This window comes from Crinia signifera, chromosome 1 (genome assembly GCF_055691185.1).
Source record: "Crinia signifera chromosome 1, ASM5569118v1, whole genome shotgun sequence".
Taxonomy (NCBI): Eukaryota; Metazoa; Chordata; class Amphibia; order Anura; family Myobatrachidae; genus Crinia; species Crinia signifera.
In genome coordinates this window covers 70,973,544-70,993,356 of record NC_139217.1, presented here as the reverse complement: position 1 = coordinate 70,993,356, position 19,813 = coordinate 70,973,544, and the positions used below count along the sequence as shown (strand labels likewise).

The 19,813-nt window shown below is 42.6% G+C and overlaps 2 protein-coding genes across 8 annotated transcripts in view; one reads left to right on the top strand and one right to left on the bottom strand.

Annotated features, from left to right (window-relative positions):
• Positions 1-19,813, bottom strand: part of KCNIP4 (potassium voltage-gated channel interacting protein 4) — a 567,010-nt gene that overhangs the window by 90,927 nt on the left and 456,270 nt on the right. The gene's annotated exons all lie outside the window — the stretch shown is intronic.
• Positions 1,007-18,983, top strand: LOC146039269 (uncharacterized). 2 transcript variants are annotated; one of them, XM_083161405.1, is made up of 4 exons: positions 1,007-1,328; positions 11,245-11,336; positions 12,828-12,886; positions 16,307-18,983. In XM_083161405.1, exon 4 carries the CDS (start codon positions 16,402-16,404, stop codon positions 18,724-18,726), a length of 2,325 nt encoding a protein of 774 aa, XP_083017531.1. In that variant the 5' UTR covers positions 1,007-1,328; positions 11,245-11,336; positions 12,828-12,886; positions 16,307-16,401; the 3' UTR covers positions 18,727-18,983. The 2 variants fall into 2 exon arrangements, with proteins under 2 accessions (XP_083017531.1, XP_083017532.1); XM_083161406.1 differs by lacking the exons at positions 1,007-1,328; positions 11,245-11,336 and having other exon boundaries at positions 12,821-12,886.

Here is a 19,813-nt window from a genome sequence, read left to right as displayed (position 1 = left end):
TATATCGCAATTTAACAATATGATAAATAATTAGAATACTTTGTTACTGTCTCCCTAAGAATATATTATATAATGTACCAAAAATATTTCTTTTTGGTTTCCTTTTGATTTTGTGTTGTAGCTTTTTTTAATGAATCTCAATAAATATTGTTTTTAATTATTATATAACTGAAGTGAAGGGTTTCTTTCTTTATCCGTGATAAGGTGCCCATACACCTACCAATTACCCGGTACTTTTTGTGCTAAAATAGCATCGCATCCCATGCACAACACATGCACAACGATGCTATTTTAGCACAAAAAGTACTAGGTAATTGGTACGTGTATGGGCACCTTAAGGTTTACTAACTGACAAGGATTCTAGATTAACCCTTTGAGTGCCAATGGAATTTGTCAAAATAGGTGGGAAAGTTGCCAAGCAAACATTTGTATTACTCATAATGACCTGTAATGTTTACCTTATATAGGAAATCTAATCTTTTTTACACAACATTTTTTATTTGAATTTATATAACAAATGTGAGCGACGCTGGAAATTTTAGCGGATATTTTGCACATCTATCACAGAGATGCTGGCACTCATAGGGTTCAATTTGACATGAAATCAGAATATGTTATATACAGATGTAGCCACGCACAACTTGGCTACATCGCAGCCTTTTGATGCGCTTAGTTGCACCCATGATTCAGGGCGCGGGCTATGCTGGTTCACTCGCAAATGAAAATTCCTTCTCAAATGGACAAAACCATGTGCACTGCAGGGGGGGGGGGGGAGGGGAAGCAACGTGTGCAGATAAATTTAGTTTCTATGCAGGGAAAATACTGGATGATTTATGTTTACACTGCAATATACATCTCACTTTGAAGTACAAACCCCTACCAAATCTAACTCTCTCTGCACAAGTAACATCTGCCCCACCTGCAGTGCACAAGGTTTTGTCCTTATGAGAAGGAAATTTGCCTTTGCGAGTGAACCAGAATAAGGGCCTTTCTCTGTAGGAAGATTATGGCCTAAGGTGACTCTGGCTAGTATGAGATGCTGAAACTTCACCTTGTGTGTTTTTATAAAATCATCAAAAACAAAAGTGAAATACAAAAATATATTTTGAACTTTCTACATTTTCTGCCTTCATCTTTGACTAGTGACTGTTCCTGTGTGCGTGTATGTTCCTGTGCGGTGCTGCCAAATTCCTTTTCATCAAATAATTGCCTTACACTTGACAACACACAGAATAAGTAACTTTCCTACTGGTGTTCCCATGGCTTCAAGGAAAGTACGATCTTTGCTGACCTACAGTATACCGGTCTTGCAATGGAAACATATTCAGGTATGTGCTATGTTCTAGCTAAATAAAGTTTTGTTTGGAGCATTTTTTTGATGCCACAATGGTTATTGATCAAAGGATAGACAGTGTCTAGGTCAACAGTCAACACCAATGAGTCAACATGCACAAGGTCAATATTAAAAAAGTTGACACAAGCAAATGGTCGACATGGGAAAGGTCGACAAGCAAAAGGTCGATTTAAAAAAAATTGGACCCCCAATTAGTGTATGCTCCCTTTGCTCATTATGCTTCGGGTCAGGTGCCTTCCTCCACTTCCCAATTGGAGTCCACGTGGGTGTTGAAAAGTAAGAAAAAGTCCAAAAATTTGAAGAACATAAATATTGGGAAATACTCATGTCGACCCTTTCGTTTTGCCAATGTTGACCTAGTATTACACTTTACCTGTTTGCTAGGCTGTGAACATACGCAGTCTAGCAAACAGGGCTGAATTAGGCCCTTAGTACATCTGCATTCACTTGCTTCTAATATATTCTTTGATTCTTGAAAAAAAATGACATGACTTTTTAAAACATTTTTAGACTGAACACATGATATGAACTAATTTTCATTGATTTACTGTATTTATTATTTCGGTAATAAACTAGATTATTAATTCCTTGACATTATTGTTCAACTTTTAAAGGACAATTCCACAGAAAAAAAGTGTTTTATTGATTTCTGCACTGGTTAAACCCCATCCCAAAAGGTTGTTCAGGGACTAAGTAAAAACCGGACCAGGACAAGAACCCGGAATGTCCGGTCCGGCATTCCAGCGGTCTTGTCCTGGTCCTGTGATAGCTTTCACCAGGGACATGGGGAAGGGGAGATTACAGCCTCCCCTTGTGGTCCGGACAGTGCTGATTTTTGCACAACACCACCAGACAGTACCCATCCCCCTGGACCGAACGCTACAAGCTCCAGAATGCACAGTTTGATGTCCGATCCGGCATTCCGGGGTTTTGTCCGGGTCCGGTTTTTACCACCGACCAAACGCGCTGCCTCGGTGTCATCATTGACTCCTCCCTCTCTTTCACCCCCCACATTCGTGCTCTCTCACAGTCTTACCGCTTTCACCTACGCAACATCTCACGCATCAGACCATTCCTCTCCACTGACGCGACCAAAATTCTCATTCACTCTCTTGTCATCTCCCGCCTTGACTACTGCAACATCCTTCTCCCTGGGCTACCTCTCACCCGCCTCGCACCTCTCCAATCCATTCTTAACGCTGCTGCTAGGCTCATCTTCCTCTCCCGCCGCTCTACCTCCGCCTCCCCCCTCTGTTTATCTCTTCACTGGCTCCCCATTCCTTTCCGAGTTCTCTTTAAACTCCTCACCACCACCTACAAGGCTCTCTCCTCCTCCACAGCTCCCTACCTCTCTTCACTGATCTCTATTCACACTCCCTCCCGTCCTCTTCGCTCCATCGCTGACCGCCGACTGACCTCTCACCTAATCACCTCCTCCCACTCCCGTGTCCAAGATTTCTCTCGCGCTGCCCCCCTGCACTGGAACAACCTCCCGCCACCCATCAGGCTATCTGATTCCCTTACCTCCTTCAAGCGCTCCCTCAAAACCCACTTTTTTCGACTAGCCTATCCCTCCTCCTAACCTCTTTTGATCCTCCTATCCTGCCTCCGTTCCCCTCCATTCCTACTTATCCTATTGTATTTCGTTCGTCCACCCACCTATTTTTAGTATGTTAACTCTTATGAGCAGGGCCCTCCTTCCTCACGTACTCACCCTACCTCATTACCTCACCCGTGCCCCTGTCCTGTTCTTCCCTTCCTCTACTTCATCTTCAGTCTCCTTGACAATTTTGACACCTACTTCTGAACTGATGCTGATTTTAGTTCTACCAGCTATACCCCTATTTATACTGTATCTTTCAACACACCCTGTACGTTACCTTGTAATTTTTTTTTTTTTTTTTTTGCTATGTACGGCGCTGCGGACACTTTGTGGCGCCTTATAAATAAACATACTACTACTACTACTACTACTACCCATACCCGGTTGTTCACCTGAAGTCATTTGGTTTCTTTCCTGTGTCTCCAGTGCTTTGAGAGAGGGCTGTAGTAAAGGGTATGCAACCATTGCCGTAACACAGGGAGCTGGGTCATTGCTGCCCCCGTTCCCTGCATCTGTCTAGCAGGATACCCGGTGCTGCAATGCTATGCTTCCATGCTGCTATAAAGCCCGTTCTTCTTGCTCTCAATGGCAGCATGTTGTGGATGGAGAATGCGCTGCTTATATGCATATGGACTGTAAGTAACAGACAGGGGGAGAGATGTATCAAATCTATGAAAGATGGATCAGTGGTCCATGGCAATCAGCCAGCATCCATGTATATGGTATGGGAAATGTTCTCACCTTGGGCAGTATTCAATGTGAAAGTTCTCCGTTCATGGAGAGCGTTTTATTTCGCTCTCCATGCACTCTCCGTGTTTTAGCGGAGATTCTCCCTGTTCCGGAGCCTCCTGCTCCCACTATTCAATGTATTTAAGACTCGCCGCCACTCGCGGCGAGTCTTAACCCCTGCAGCGGACGAGCGTCCGCGGCAGGGAGCTTTCAGGGAGCCGGGGTACGGAGCAGCCAGAGAGATTAAAGTCTCCCTGGCTGCTCCAGAGGAGGGGAGGTGGGCTCCCCTGGACCCAGGCAGCACAGGCTGCCCCCCCCCCTATAGCCAGCGGGGGACCCAGTATTCACTGCACCCGATTGTGCATATTAACGATCGGGTGCAGTGAATATATGAATATCTAATGAGCGGCTCGAGCGCTCCGGCCCCCTGCTGGCTGCACTGTGTAAAAAAAAAAAAAAAAGATTCAAATTTTTTTTTTTAAATTAAATATAAATTCATGTGCTATAAGCACATGAATAAAAATAACATGCCCCTTCACAGAAAAAAAATCCTGATTTTTTGACACCAAAATAAAAAAAAAAAAACCTTTTAGTTTAAAAGTTCACATTCCAGATCTCCATCAAAAGATGGAGAATTTCTACACGGAGAGAGACGGAGAAAATCACTTAGAAAGACGGAGAATATTTCACATTGAATAGGGTTGCTCGCTTTTGGAGAGCAAAATGCTCCGTCCAAGGCGAACAAAGCACAAATTCTCCATAAAACACGGAGAATTTTTCTCATTGAATACTGCCCCTTGTCCTCTTTAGACCTTTGATACATCTCCCCCTGGCACACTCTCCTTGCTTTTGGTCTTGTTTATGCAGCCCACAACCTGTCCATGGAGTCCCAAGGAGGGCAATGTTGAGCGTAGAAAGCGGCAGATTGACAGACCACAGTGAAGCGTCTCTTGGGATGGGTTTAAGTTATGCGATTAGACACAAGTCCGATCGTCTAACAGTATAGCTTGCGTTTTTTTGCTTTCCCTATTTCCCTGGAGTAAATGATTATGAAAACGTGCGTATAGATCTGCAATGCTGACAGTTATGCTTATACGGTAGTTATGATTTTATTATACATTATTGATGTTTTATAAACACAATGTATCACTATGCTGGGGAAAGGGGATTTAATTATATATATATATATATATATATATATATATAGTGGCAGTATGAGGGTAAATTACAATACTGACACATGCATTCTTGGTGGTGGAGGGATTCATCCACACATGGAACATAAGGCAGGTGTAAGAACATCTAACGACTGCAGCTGAGTCCGTCGGGAACGCAGGACAGGCTGTGGCCTGTGAACGCTGCCCTGAGGGCCTGATTCAGACCTGATTGCTGGGATTCGATTCTTCCCCCCTGTGCACGACTGTGCAAGCCGTGCGAAGAGAGGGAAATTCATCTGCAGTTACCCACTATCAAATGAATTCCACCATGTGCAGCCACCAAGTAAGTCTAGAATTAACCAGCGCTACGAAGGCTGCGGGATGATCGGAACCACTGATGAGGTCAGAGTCCCAAATGGCCGGGAGCCCTCTGGGGTTTTTTTGCCACCCACAAATACTTGCCATCTGTCAATTAAGTTGCGAATGGCCAGTCATGACAATCCATTGCTAGCTTCATTTGCATGGATGGCTCCCACATTCGCAGCCCTACATTCAGATCTGAATTAGCCCTTAGAACTTATTGTGTGAGGGAGACATTGAGGGTCAGGAGACCTCAGCCTACACCTGTAAGTTACAGGCAAGGCCGCAAAACTCTGGGACTGGCCTACACGTTACTGGGTAGAAGCCAGGATAGTGGGTCTGATTGTGAGTATGCTGGAGCCTATATTCCCTGCAAGGAAGCACTTTATACAGTACATACAGTACTTGCCTACCTGACCCTCTCCATGAGGGAGAAAATGCTCTGTTCCTGGACTTCCCTGGTAATGTATGATTGCCATCACCTGTGGTGAGCTCGGAAATTGATAAGAAAGGTGTTTCACCACAGGTGATGGCAATCCTACATTACCAGGGAAGCACAGGAACAGAGCATTTTCTCCCGCATGGAGAGGGTCAGGTAGGCAAGTATGATACAGTATGAGACTGTGGCAGCCAAAACTAAGCCAGAAGTAAGTAAGAAGTAAGAAGCCAGAGGCAAAGCCAGGCCTGTATAGATCCATACCTCCCAACTGTCCCAATTTTTGCGGGACAGTCTCCTTTTTGTGGATGGTCCCATGTTCTGCGTGGGGCCATCACATAGTTGCCTACCCTCCTGCATTCCGCAGGAGACTCCCTGAAATAGCAGCAATCTCCCTCTGTCCCTCATTAGTCTAGCAATCTCCCTCATATCACCTAGCCCACACAACAAAGGAATGAGAGAAAGATACATTTACATTGAATCATCAGCAAAAATTTCCAGCACTTTACCAAGTCTAGTAGCTCTTACTAACTGCTTTGTGGCTCATCTACATTTGGATATACTGTGAGTCATTTAAAAAGTTTCCTCTCAGATGTAGCAGTACACACCCACGCTTCTAGGTGCCACATTCACAATCTCTTTTCACAATCTCTCCATATATGGAACTTTGCAAAATTCTATTACCAACTATAATCTGAGCTAGCAGTGTCTCATGGGGGGGGGGGGGGGGGGCAGTTGGGAGTCTGCGCCTGGCACTGCTCCGCTGAGCAGAGGTGAATAGATGCTGTGCGCATCTATAGACTTTTACATACTTTGCATTTGCAGATTAGCTGCCCAATGATAGTCTCGGGCTAAACTGTGAGTTAGTGCCCTGAATTGGGGCTATTTTCTCTTCATTTGTGTTGAATGCTGCCAGTAAAGTTTCAATATTTAATATATTCACTGGAAATGCTTTCTGTGGATAATATCACTAATCACTAATACACCCAGGGCCAGAATAAGGGGGGGCATAGGGGGTCAGCACCGTTTCCATGGACAATTTAATTAGACCCTATGGCTTCTGCTATTTTGGTTTTATTGCAGCATTATGTGCATTCAGAGGTAGGGCCACTAGGTGGCGAATGTCCCCTACTTCCTCTGCTAAGTGAACTCCGAGCAGTAATGTTATTAAATTCAGAAGATAGAAGTGTCCTAAAATAAGTGTAGACAACCGTATATGGCTTAATTTTCATGTAAAATATGACATGGAAAGTTACATACCTTGGTGGTATGTAACCAGTGTGGTAAATAATTTGATTTCAACATAGGATATAAGTTTTAATGCCTGTTCAGGGCAGATTTGAGGCTTTAAGTCATAGTTGCCTACCCTCCTGCATTCTGCAGGAGACTCCCTGAATTAGCAGCAATCTCCCTCTTTCCCTCATTAGTCTAGCAATCTCCCTCATTTTACCTAGCCCATATTACACTGTTACATTTTGGGGGAAAAAGGAATGAGAGATAGATACATTTACATTGAATCATCAGCACCATTTCCCAGCACTTTACCAAGTATAGTAGCTCTTACTAAGGGGGTTATTCTAGTCCATTCTTTCTGACAAAATCCTTCTTAGATGGACAAAACCATGTGCACTGCGGGTGGGGCAGATGTAACTTGGGCAGAGAGAATTAGATTTGGGTGGGGTTTTTCTTCAAAGTGAGATCTATATTGAAGTGTAAAATCATGCAGTCAGTATTTTCCCTGCACAGAAACAAAATAACTCACCCAAATCTAATTCTCTCTGCACATGTTACATCTGCCCCACCTGCAGTGCACATGGTTTTGTCCATCTAAGAAGGATTTTGTCAGAAAGAATGAACTAGAATAAACCCCAAAGTGCTTTGGGGCTCACCTACATTTGGATATAAGTCATTTTAAATTACACACCCACGCTTCTAGGTGCCACGTTCACAATCTTTTTCCACAATTTCGCCATATATGGAAGTAGCCACGCCCTTTGGGTGGGGCATGACATGCCCCCTCAATGGGGCGCAGTGCAAAATTCTGCTACCAACCATAATCTCCCTGAAACTTATTTTCAGAAGTAGGCAAGTATGCTTTAAGTAGATTCTATTTATGCAGTAGATGGTTGTAACCTTTAAGATTAGTCAAGACATAAATTTAGAGGCCTTTCCTGTCATTTGCTGCAGTGGTCATCTAGTGAGTATTACTGTATATGTTTAGCAGTAGACAATTAGCTACATTCCAAGAATGACCATTAGAGAAGCTATGCATTATGGGGGTTATTCTGGTTCACTCGCAAACGCAAATTCCTTTTTAAATGGACAAAACCATGTAGTGCACATGGTTTTATCCATTTAAAAAGGAATTTGCGTTTGCAGGGGGGCAGATGTAACATGTGCAGAGATAATGAGATTTGGGTGAGTGATTTTGTTTCTGTGCAGGGAAAATACTGGCTGCTTTATTTTTACACTGCAATATAGATCTAACTTTGAAGTAAAATCCCACCCAAATCTAATTCTCTCTGCACAAGTTACATCTGCCCCACCTGCAGTGCACATGGTTTTGTCAATTTGAGAAGGAATTTGCCTTTGCGAGTGAACCAGAATAAGGGCCTATGTGTTAAGTCTAGACGAAGGGCTATAGAAACTGATTACATGTGTCCCACTATGGGCCTGATTCAGACCTGTTAGCAAGTTTGCAATTTTTGTAGTTGGACAAAACCATGTGCACTGCAGGTGGGGCAGAAGTAACATGTGCAGAGAGAGTTAGATTTGGGTGGGGTGTGTTCAATATGAAATCTAAATTGCAATGTGAGAATAAAGCAGCCAGTGTTTACCCTACACAGAAACAAAATGCTAGCTAGCATGTCTGAATCCGGTCCTATGTCTTGGTGTTAGAACTTACGGAGTTTGTGAAACATAAGAACTGATACTAGTCAGTGACTGTTACATTTCATATGGGTTAATAAAAGGCCGCAGTGCCCAGTTTATGGCAAGATAGACAATCTTCAGCCTCTCACATTGGGCGGGATGCACTAAAGCAAACATGCTGTAAAAAATCCTGTTTTCGAATGCACTAAAGCCCACACGGCAGGATACCGCAGCGGCAATATACCCCGTAAAAGCCTATGGGCTCCGCAGGGCTGTGTGAGGGATCCATCACAGATCCCTCCCAGCATGCCCTGCGGCCGGCACTCTGCGCATGTGCAGAGAGAGACTCCTGGGTCTTAGACCCGGAAGTCCAGGGACGGAGCAGCTTCGCAAAGGTCAGCTCTTAGAAGAAGATCTGTCCTTTGCATTACTAATTGCATATATTAGAGCATAAGCGATTATTAAGAATGCAGTACCCATCAAATGCCGGCGATGTGGGGCTGCGGATGTTAGCAATCCCCCCCCCCCCCCCAGTATCTGCAAAACGGTGCCTGTTGTATATTGGTGCCAAGCTTTTCATGACATACTGCATGACCAGGGCTCCTCGTTTAAGAACTCCATCTTGTGTAAAAAATATTCATTATTGATTGCAAAGTCTATAGCCCTTTCTTGTGACAGACTGACCGTATTTAGTAGAGGCATAGCTGCCTGCCCTCCTGCATTCTGCAGGAGACGCCCTGAAATAGCAGCAATCTCCCTCTCTCCATCTTTAGTCTAGCAATCTCCCTCATGTCACCTAGCCCACATTACACTGTTACTTTTTTTTGGCAAAAGGAATGAGACAGATAAATTTACATTGAATCATCAGCGCCATTTCCCAGCACTTTACCAAGTCTAGTACCTTACTAACTACTTTGGGGCTCATCTACATTTGGATATGTAATTTTAAATTGCACACCCACGCTTCTATGTGCCACATTCAAAATCTCTTTTCACAATTTCTCCATATAGGTAACTAGACACGCCCTTTGGGTGGAGCATGACACGCCCCCTCAATGGGTCACTTTTCAAAATTCTACTACCAACTATAATCTCCCTGAAACTAGTTTTCAAAAGTAGGCAAGTATGATACACCATCAGTGCTGCCACTCATCAGTTTATTAACCAGAGGACAAGGTCCACTGTGGGGGGGTGGGGGTGGGGCAGGAATGGAATGCTTATCAATACACCATCAGTGCTGCCACTCATCAGTTTATTAACCAGAGGACAAATTGGGGGGGGGGGGGGGGGGGGCAGGAATGCTTATCAATACACCATCAGTGCTGCCACTCATCAGTTTATTAACCAGAGGACAAATTCTTCCTCTGAAAGGTACATTTCAATGATTTTTGCACCCCCTGCTTGCCTATATGGAAGTACCACCTCCCGCAGAGGTTCTGTGGAAGCATACCTCTCCAGTGAGCTTACATGTCAGCTTGCAAGTGCTCATACAGAGGAAAAATCCTCCGATATAAGTAACCATCGGAGGATTTTTCCTTTGTGCGGGCACTTCCGAGCTGACGTGTAAGTGTACAAATCCGCTTGCAGCCGTAGCTTACGTCTTTTCAGCTGCAGTGGTTTTCTTTGAATCGGGAGCCGGCACTGATGTCATGTGACATCATCCACCCTGAACAGGCCGGGGAACGCCTGCTTTCCCTGGGGCCTGTACAGCGTTTCTATGAGTGCGCCCACCGTTTTTGTGGACACACCCATGAAACGCTGGATGCCCACCCCAGAACACCCCCTGCCTGTTAATCACTGTGCGAGTACCCCAGTGATTGAGAATATCACCAAAGGTGCTCGCAGCAGGGGTCTGCACAAGGGCATTAGTGCCCACCATCGGCAGAGGGGTTGAATTAGCTGCTCTATGAGTAGTTCTGGATCAACAACTTACAGATCAGCTTTGCGTCTGATCTAAAAATCCACCACTTAGTAAATAAAGCCCTGTGATATCAACTGACAAATATGGAGGGGAAAGGGTGATGGTTGGGGGCTCTCTTGCTGTATCCCAAGTCTGTGACTAGACCAGAGTGACTGGTACCATCAACCAAAAGTGGTATCACAGCATTTTACAGCACCATTCAATTCTCAGGGGGAAGGCCTATTTCACATGGGATGTTGCTATGGGCAACCAATCAGATACAATCTATTATATTCCAGAAGCTGCTTTATAAATAAGAAGTATTTTCTGATTGGTTACCAATAGCAACATCCCATGTGAAACAGAACTCCAATCTGATTGGTTACCAATAGCAACATCCCATGTGAAACAGAACTCCAATTTAGCACATTTCCATTGTGGTGGTAAAGTACAAACAATTCTGTTTAAAAAAATAAAATAAAATTGTGAAAAACTGCTGCAGGATATGCCGTGAGATGTGAGTCCCGATACGATCAGATCGCATCGGGACTCGCATCGCACGGCATGCTGCAGAGGGACAATTTAGACTATATAATGCAGATCTGCACTATCTAGTCTTGGCTGCCCTCTCTATTTCACTGCCGATTTGCACTCACACGGGAGTGCGCATCGGCAAGTAATCGGGCTCGCAAGCCCTAAAAAAGCATATGATCTGCATGCAATATGGCTTCCGATGTTCACTATATCGGAAGCCATATCGGCCCATCTGTACACACCATAAGGGCTTACATTGCTTCATTTAATTGTATCTAATTGTATCTATTTTTACTGCAGTTGCTGGAACTACGCTGAGGTCATCCTCAAGCGCCTGTCAGCGGAGGGAGAACGGAGAACGGTGCCCTGTGATCTGGAATCTTATTTAAGAGGTATGTGTCATTTATTTGAATTGTTCACTTGTTGCCTGACGACGAAGCTACGTGCTCCGAAATGTTGGCACTCAGGTCTTTAAAATAAACCACAGGAGGCTCTTGTAGTTCAACGTTTCAGCGCTTGCAGCGCTTTTATCAAGAACAGCATGATAAAAGCGCTGCAAGCGCTGAAACATTGAACTACAAGAGCCTCCTGTGGTTTATTTTAAAGACCTGAGTGCTGCCGTCATCGCTGTATGTAACGGCTGCCACGTGGGTGTTGTGCCTCATGGAAGGCACCAGGCAGGCTACTACTTATCCGGAGTGCTGTGGATTCCCTCTACACATACACACACACACACACACACACACGTGTGTGTGGAGAGAATCCACGGCACTCCGGATAAGTAGTAGCCTGCCTGGTGCCTTCCGTGGTACTCCCAGTCAAGGGTCCAATATACAATCAAAATGATGGTGGCACTCACAATATAACACACTAAGATAGGTCAACAAATCGAAGCTTTAATGTGTACGCTTCTTCATCAGGACATACAATAATCACAAATACATAAAACACATTTATACAGACCACCATAACGTGCTGACCAGCGGTAGCGTCACGTCATGCCGGCGACATACGATTGCATCGGCGCATGCCGGTGATGTTGGCCTACCATGATGCTGCCGCTGGTCAGCACGTTATGGTGGAACAGGTTGAGTATCCCTTATCCGACATGCTCGGGACCATGAGCATTTCAGATCAGGGATTTTTCAGTTTTTTTGAATATTTTTTTACCATACTTACCGGGTCCCCTGGCGTCCACGGCAGCCTTCAGGATCCTCTTCAGTCATCCTAGGTTGCATTGCGTGAGTTTTGTTTGCAGGTGCGCTGCTGACGTCACCAGCGCACTCGCGCAATGCACCACTGGGACGGGAGGTGCCGCTGAAGAGGATCCTGAAGCCCGCCGTGGACGCCGGAGGACGTGGTAAGTATCAAAAAAGGGGCAGGAAACGGAAAAAACAAACAAACAAAAAAAATTCTGAAAAACCACAGTTTTTGGAATATTTGGGGTTTTGGATACGGGATACTCAACCTGTATGTGTGTGTGCTTGTGTTTACCAGGGTCGGCGACCCGGGATTTGCAACCCGGGTTGACCCATTCGAACTGAAGTAATACTTGTGTAATTCAGCAAATTACCGGGTTGACATTTTTAATCCGTTAATTTGCTGCTGAGTGTGAAATGGGGTTAGACTGCACCCGACAAAATGACCCTGCACTGAAAATACTGTGTAATTGCCAGGTGGATTTTTATTTTGCACATCTAGTTACATCTTTGGTTTTATTACTTATCAGTACATGGCTAGCTTTCATGAGACCTCGTGGATGGGAATGAAGCACTAATATTAGCTATTACAATTCTATGCAAACTCAATCTCACACTGTAATCTATGTAAACTGGAAGCCTAAGTATGTATTTGTTATAATGATTTTAGCTGGTTGTTTATAGTATTACAGGTCCTGTTTCTGCAGTGCAGCACAGCAACAAAGAGAGACTGAGACCTTCAAGTAAGTTTTCAGTATTTATTTATTTTTACAATAGTAGACTTGAACTATGGAGTGTTATTTATGATAGCGATTTAGGGGCATTTTTCGAAGCGATCTCACTAGATTACTTAGAAAATGCCCTTACATCGCTCAGTGTGTAGGGGACATAACAATGCGATATTGCCCAGCAATTAATATCCAGCATGCTGGATATAAATTGGTCAAGGCCAGTCTTCTCACCAGAGAACACTGGCCCTGACCGATCGCTCAGCAAACAGCGCTAACACAGCGCTGTGTGCTGAGCGATCTTGCTGAGTGTTCTGAGCAATCTAGCATCACACAGAACTATCAGCAAATCTCAATGTGTGGAGGTATCTGTAGGGGTCTATTCAACAAGCATTGTTGAGAGAGTTAGTTACCATGCTTGCCTACCTGACCCCCTTCATGAGGGACACAATGCTCTGCTCCTGGACTTCCCTGGTAATGTATGATTGCCATCACCTGTGGTGACACCTTTCTTATCAGTTACCCAGCTCCACACAGGTGCCGGCAATCATACATTATCCATACCTCCCAGCATGCCCCTCTCCAGGAGGACACAATGCTCTGTTCCTGGGCTTCCCTGGTAATGTATGATTGCTAGCACCTGTGGTGACACCTTTCTTATCAGTTACCTAGCTCCCCACAGGTGCTGGCAATCCTACATTATCCATACCTCCCAGCATGCCCCTCTCCAGGAGGACACAATGCTCTGCTCCTGGGCTTCCCTGGTAATGTATGATTGCCAGCACCTGTGGTGACACCTTTCTTATCAGTTACCTAGCTCCCCACAGGTGCTGGCAATCATACATTACCAGGGAAGTCCAGGAATAGAGCATTGTGCCCCTGATGGAGAGGGGCAGGTAGGCAACCCTGATATATATACTGCTATATACTATTATATATAATTACCTACCTGCCCCGCTCCATCAGGGGCACAATGCTCTGTTCCTGGACTTCCCTGGTAATGTATGATTGCCAGCACCTGTGGGGAGCTAGGTAACTGATCAGAAATGTGTCACCACAGGTGCTGGCAATCATATATTACCAGGGACGTCCAGGAACAAAGCATTTTCTCCCTCATGGAGGGGGTCAGGTAGGCAAGTATGCGTGTTACCATTTGCAATGGCAGATACTACATCACCGGAACAATTCTATGACTGCTTCTTCACGACATGAATCTCTTTCCCATAGGATGGAGCAGGGCATCAAAAATGGTCAGCATCAGTTAATGTAAATTAAAAATATATGTATTGTAGTTTGATGAAATGGGAAATAAGGAGGTCCAGTATTGAGACCATAACTTTGTGTGAGGATGATAGGTAAGCAGGACATTTCAGTGAAATCTCCAGCATTATTTGTTTAACGAATGGGGCCAACCCTTTGGTTTTACAAAAGTAGATGAAAGTTAATAATTGTATTTTTTTTAAAAGGATAATAGGTGCTATAAGAACTAACTAAAAGCCTACTTGAAGATATTGTTCATACACATAGACAAGTTTTATTTGACATGGCGCTACAATGGAGTAAAGAACCCTGTCTGTTTCTTGCTCATAAGCATCATACAAGTTTTTTTTTCCGATTTAACCTAACGTAACTTGCATTTGTAGTGTGTGTGTGTGTGTTTTTCTTTAAGGTGGAAGGAAAATGCTACTTTTTAACTTTGTACCTTCTTATTGTGATCTAAAGTGTTCGCTTTGAATGTGGACATTTTTTATTGAAAATTGTAGCTTTTATTGGAAATACATGTACTATTGAAGGAATTAGGCACTAATTCAGCATGGGTTGCTAATTACATAATTCACAAATTGATTATCAGATGACTAACCATGCATTAGGGAAATTAGCGACTTAGAATGTTAGGGTGTGGAAACCGGCAATTTTCTGGTAGTGTCAGAAAAAAAATGGAGGTGTGCCAATTTTTAAGGGAGGGTCTGTAAAGTCAGCGCCGGCCTTGTTCATTCTGTTTCAGATGCAGATTGGTGGAAACCTCAAAGCTACTCATATATGCACAGAAGGCAAAGTCTCTTCAATGGTATGGGATTTGTGAGTAGATAGCAATAAATTTACATGCGGTGGATTTCTCCACACGGTCACCTGCAACTTCTCAAATTAGCAATCCAAGCTGAATTAGGCCTTAGATGATTATGCATTATATATATATATATATATATATATATATATATATATATATATATATATATATATATATATATAAACAACTCCAATGAAAGAAGGCACTCAGGAAACAGCGAAGTAAGATGAAACAAAAAGCGTGTATTGTTTTAAGCTTTCGGGGTTTGACCCCCTAACTCAGAACACGACTACAGGCTGTAGTCGTGTTCTGAGGAAGGGGGTCAAACCCCGAAAGCTTAAAACAATACACGCTTTTTGTTTCATCTTACTTCGCTGTTTCCTGAGTGCCTTCTTTCATTGGAGTTGTTATATGAAGATTTGTTTATGGCACCGGGGCAAGTTGTTTTATTACCAGAGTGCCGGCAGGATTGGACCCGTATATGTGTATGTGTATGTATATATATATATATATATATATATATATATAATATATATATACACACATACACATGTTCTTGTGCTACAAATACATAGTTTACACTTGGTATTAACAGCTGCCATGGTTTGATTCTGTTTAGAAAACTCTTCTGGCAATGTTCCATGTCATTTTACGAAGGCTGTGTGTGGCAAAAGATTTTGGCTGTGCAACTTTGGAAGGAAATTTATCATTTTTGTGCGTCACTTATATATAACTGGAAAATGACATTAGCATTTGTGTTAACTTTACTTCAAAATGATATTAAACATTTAAACATTCAAAACACAGCACATGATGTAGTTAATGGGTGAAACATACATTGATTGAGTCCACAACTGCAAAAAGGGACCACTGCTGCTTTGTGCGTTTCAATGTCTGTGCGCACGCTCAGCGAGTTGTGTGCATGCGCACACACGCACAGCTTAGAGAGAACACTGTCTTCTGGTCATTATCCCCTCATTGAACACTCTTCTGTCCAGTGTTTTTACAATTCTACTAGAAAAGTTTTTCTTCTTCACACTAAGCCCTATAACACATACATGTCAGTGACCACTTACACGTCACAAATCTACCAGCTCTCCGTAAGACTGCCTTCCTTCCCTAAGGGTTTGCACTTTGCATGCCCTGGTTGCTAGATATTTTATTTCATTATTTCTCTAATCCATATCTATCTACATCATTCTCAAAGCAGCTGCCCAACTTTTACATTAAATAGTGAACATAGTACATTTTCTGACTACAATAAAAGTTACTTTGCTTATACAGTGGATAAGTGTTAGTGATAAGATAGAGAATCTATAGCGCAGAATATGGAAAACATAATTTATGTTTTTTCAATTGTTTTGCAGAGAACTTAACAGTAGCTGTACAGTATACAGCAAAAGGACTGAGTTCCCTGTGAAAGTATAGCAAGTAGAAATTTGATATCCGCAAAACATACAGTATGGATATCCGGAATTTTTTCGGCAAAAAAAGTGACAAGCAGTCACAGCCTCCTGATCCCAAGAGAAGTGGGGAAAGTGGATCTATGCCCATAAGATCTGATTCTCCTGAATGTATCACAGACAGTGATGACAGTGATGCATCTATTATAGACATTCAGAATCCAAGTACAAGTTTCCATGAAGTTGGGTGTGCTGAGCAGGAAGATCCTTGCTCCAGTAATAGAGAAGAGCAGGATGAAATGCAGGAAGTTGGGTGTGATGAGCAGGAAGATCCTTGCTCCAGTAATAGAGAAGAGCAGGATGAAATTCAGGAAGTACCTGCTAAAAAAAAGAAATACTATTGTGAATTTAATGCCAAAATATCAAAAAGTTATCCAGTGCTAAAGAAATCTTCACGTGGAAAATATTCTGCCTATTGCACAGTATGTAACAGTGATTTTGCTATCAAACATGGTGGTGTTAATGACTGTAAACGCCATGTGGAGAGTGCCAAACATAAAAAACTATCAGAAGCCCGTGATAAAAGTCAGAAATTGGTTAGCTACTTAACTACATCTCATGACGAGCATGCGGTAATTCATGCAGAAATGCTTTTTACTGGCTTCCTGATCGAGCATAACATTCCTATTTCTGCCTCTGACCATGTAGGTAAATTGATGAGGGCAATGATGCCAAATACAAGTGAGGTTGCAGTACAAAAATATGGTTGTGGTAGAACAAAAACAACTGCAATTATTAATTATGCACTTGCACCACACTGCACAAAGCCGGTTATAGAGGCTTTGAAGATCTTGCCATTTACCCTAGCACTAGATGGAGGAAATGAATCTGAGGAGAAATTATTTCCCGTTTTAGTGTCCTATTTTGATTTGGATGGAAAAGTTAAGCCAAAGCTCTTAGATCTTGTGGTTTGTAACATTGCCACAAGCATTAATATTGTAAATGCAGTAGATGAGGTTTTTAAAAAAGAAGGAATTCCCTGGAAAAATTGCATTGGTCTCTGTTTAGACAATGCATCTGTAAATATGGGAAGACACAGGTCTGTAAAAACGTTGATTCAACAGAAGAGCCCTTCTGTTTTTACAGAAGGGTGCCCATGCCATCTTGTGCACCTTGCTGCAAGCAAGGCAAACAATGAACTTTCATTTGATGCAGATGCTTTTCTCCATAAACTTACAACCTACTTCAGGTTCAGCGCTAAAAGAATTCAAGCACTGAAGGAGATGAGTGAGTTTGTGAACATTGAGTATGCTAAGATACTGCAACATGGGGCAACCAGGTGGCTTAGTATGCATTCCTGCATTGAGAGGGTGCTTAAAATGTTTCCAGCACTAAAGTCCTTCTTCCAGTCAGAAGACTGTGAGAAAAATCCCAGGAGTAGAGCTCTCTGTGACATGTTTGAGGACTCCACTACTGAGCTGTATATCTTGTTCCTTCATGCAGTTCTTTGCTCATTTAATGAGACTAACACAGTGCTCCAGTATCGTTCTCCTTTTATCCACAAATTGCAGGAGTGCCTGATGGAGTTATATAAGAAACTACTGCTGAAATTGGTGAAACCCACCATAATTAAAGCTGCTGATACTGCAGAAGGACTTCTGAGCATAGATTTTTGTGATTCAGAAATCCAAATGGGGGACAGAGAACTCTTTATTGGGTTTACAACTGGTAACTATATAAGGACCTGTTCTTCCCTAGAACCCAGAGCAGTGACTAAATTTTATCGAGAAGTGAGAAACTTCTATTGTTCTGCTCTTACATATATGAAAAACAAATTTCCCTTAAATGATGATATAATAAAAGCGATGAAGGTCTTTGACTACAAAAACCGCGTGGCAGCACAATTCCAAGACATTGAAGTGCTTGCTAAACGCTTTCCCCAAGTGATAGACAACACCATGATGCAGAAAGTGCATGAAGAGTTCTCCGAGTACCGTGTGTATGACTTGCCCGAGTCCTCCTTACAACATTGCACAGAAGACGGTGTTGAAAGAGTGGATTCCATTTGGCATGAACTGAGCATGGTTATACATCCAGCAACAGGGAACAAAAAATTTGCTATATTATCAAGTATGGCCAAATCTCTGTTAGTTCTCCCGCACAGCAATGCGGAAATTGAACGCGTGTTTAGTATGGTCCGCAAAGTTAAGACTGAGCTCAGAGGAAAATTGGCTACAGAGGGAACACTAAAAAGTCTCTTGCAGTGCAAACTTAATCTGTTTACAGATCTAAGCTGTCACCAGTTCAAGCCTTCTAAAGAGCTTTTGTCTAAAGCTAAGTCCGCAGGTTATCAGCAGCGGAAAACATATACGCGTGATGCCTAAGATGTGTTGAAACAGTATGTAACACCAGTCTAAACCTTAGCTATTCTCATTTGTAGTTAAGCCATTCCAAACTTACTACTTTTAAGAAAGCATAAAAAAAGAGAAAATGTGATAAAATGTTCCACTGGGCTGCACTTTATAAAACAGTTTACTTTAATACGGTTTACATGCTAAGTTTAGGAATTGTACTTTGCAAATTTTTCATTCTTAAGTTAATTGAGCACATTCCACTTTTGTTACCTTAAGTATACACCGTTATGTTATATTATTTAAAATGTGGTTTAAAATATTTTGTTCAATCTATTTTTTATTTATTGGACAGTAAAGGTCTTATTTGTTAAGTTATTTAAATATACTTCTGTTAATATTTACATTATGTATGTTATTTAAAGCATGATCATTTTTCAATTAAACAATTATTTTGGTAAAGCCTATTTTCTACTTCATACTATGTGTAATATAAAAGGGTAAGTTCTTGTGGCTGCCAGCACCTCAGGGCATTGTTAGTAATTCATTATACTATATATTAACTGTATGGGACCTTACTTACATTTCATTGAGGGCATAGTATACTAAGGATAAGATGTGAATGTCTGTTTGAAGAACTAGTGGGTAGAGGTTCTATTTGAGTGACTGAGTTGTAAAGGAAAATCTGCTCTAGAAGGGCAGCCAATAAATTAACATATACAGGTTTCTATATGTAGTAATAATGCTACATTACTCCCAACTGTCCTAATTACTGTGGGACAGTCCCACTAATTGGAGACTGTCCTGCTGTTCCAGCAGGCTGGGTCAATTGGGGAAGCTGGAGATCTCAGCTGCCCTACTGAGCAGCCGGTGATAGCTGAAGAGATGCCATGTTCATGGAAACTCCAGTGCAGGGAGAAAGCCAAGGGCTGCTTAGGGAGCGTTGGGCAAGCCCCTAAAGTGACAAAACAGGGTTGTGGTGCTAGGCCCCACCCGTCCTTAGACCACGCCCCTTTAATCAAAGCCACACACCATTTTCAAGTTGATTCAGATTACATATTTCATGAGCATCAAACACATGGCAACCACACATGATTGCTGGTTTCAATTGTACAGCTTC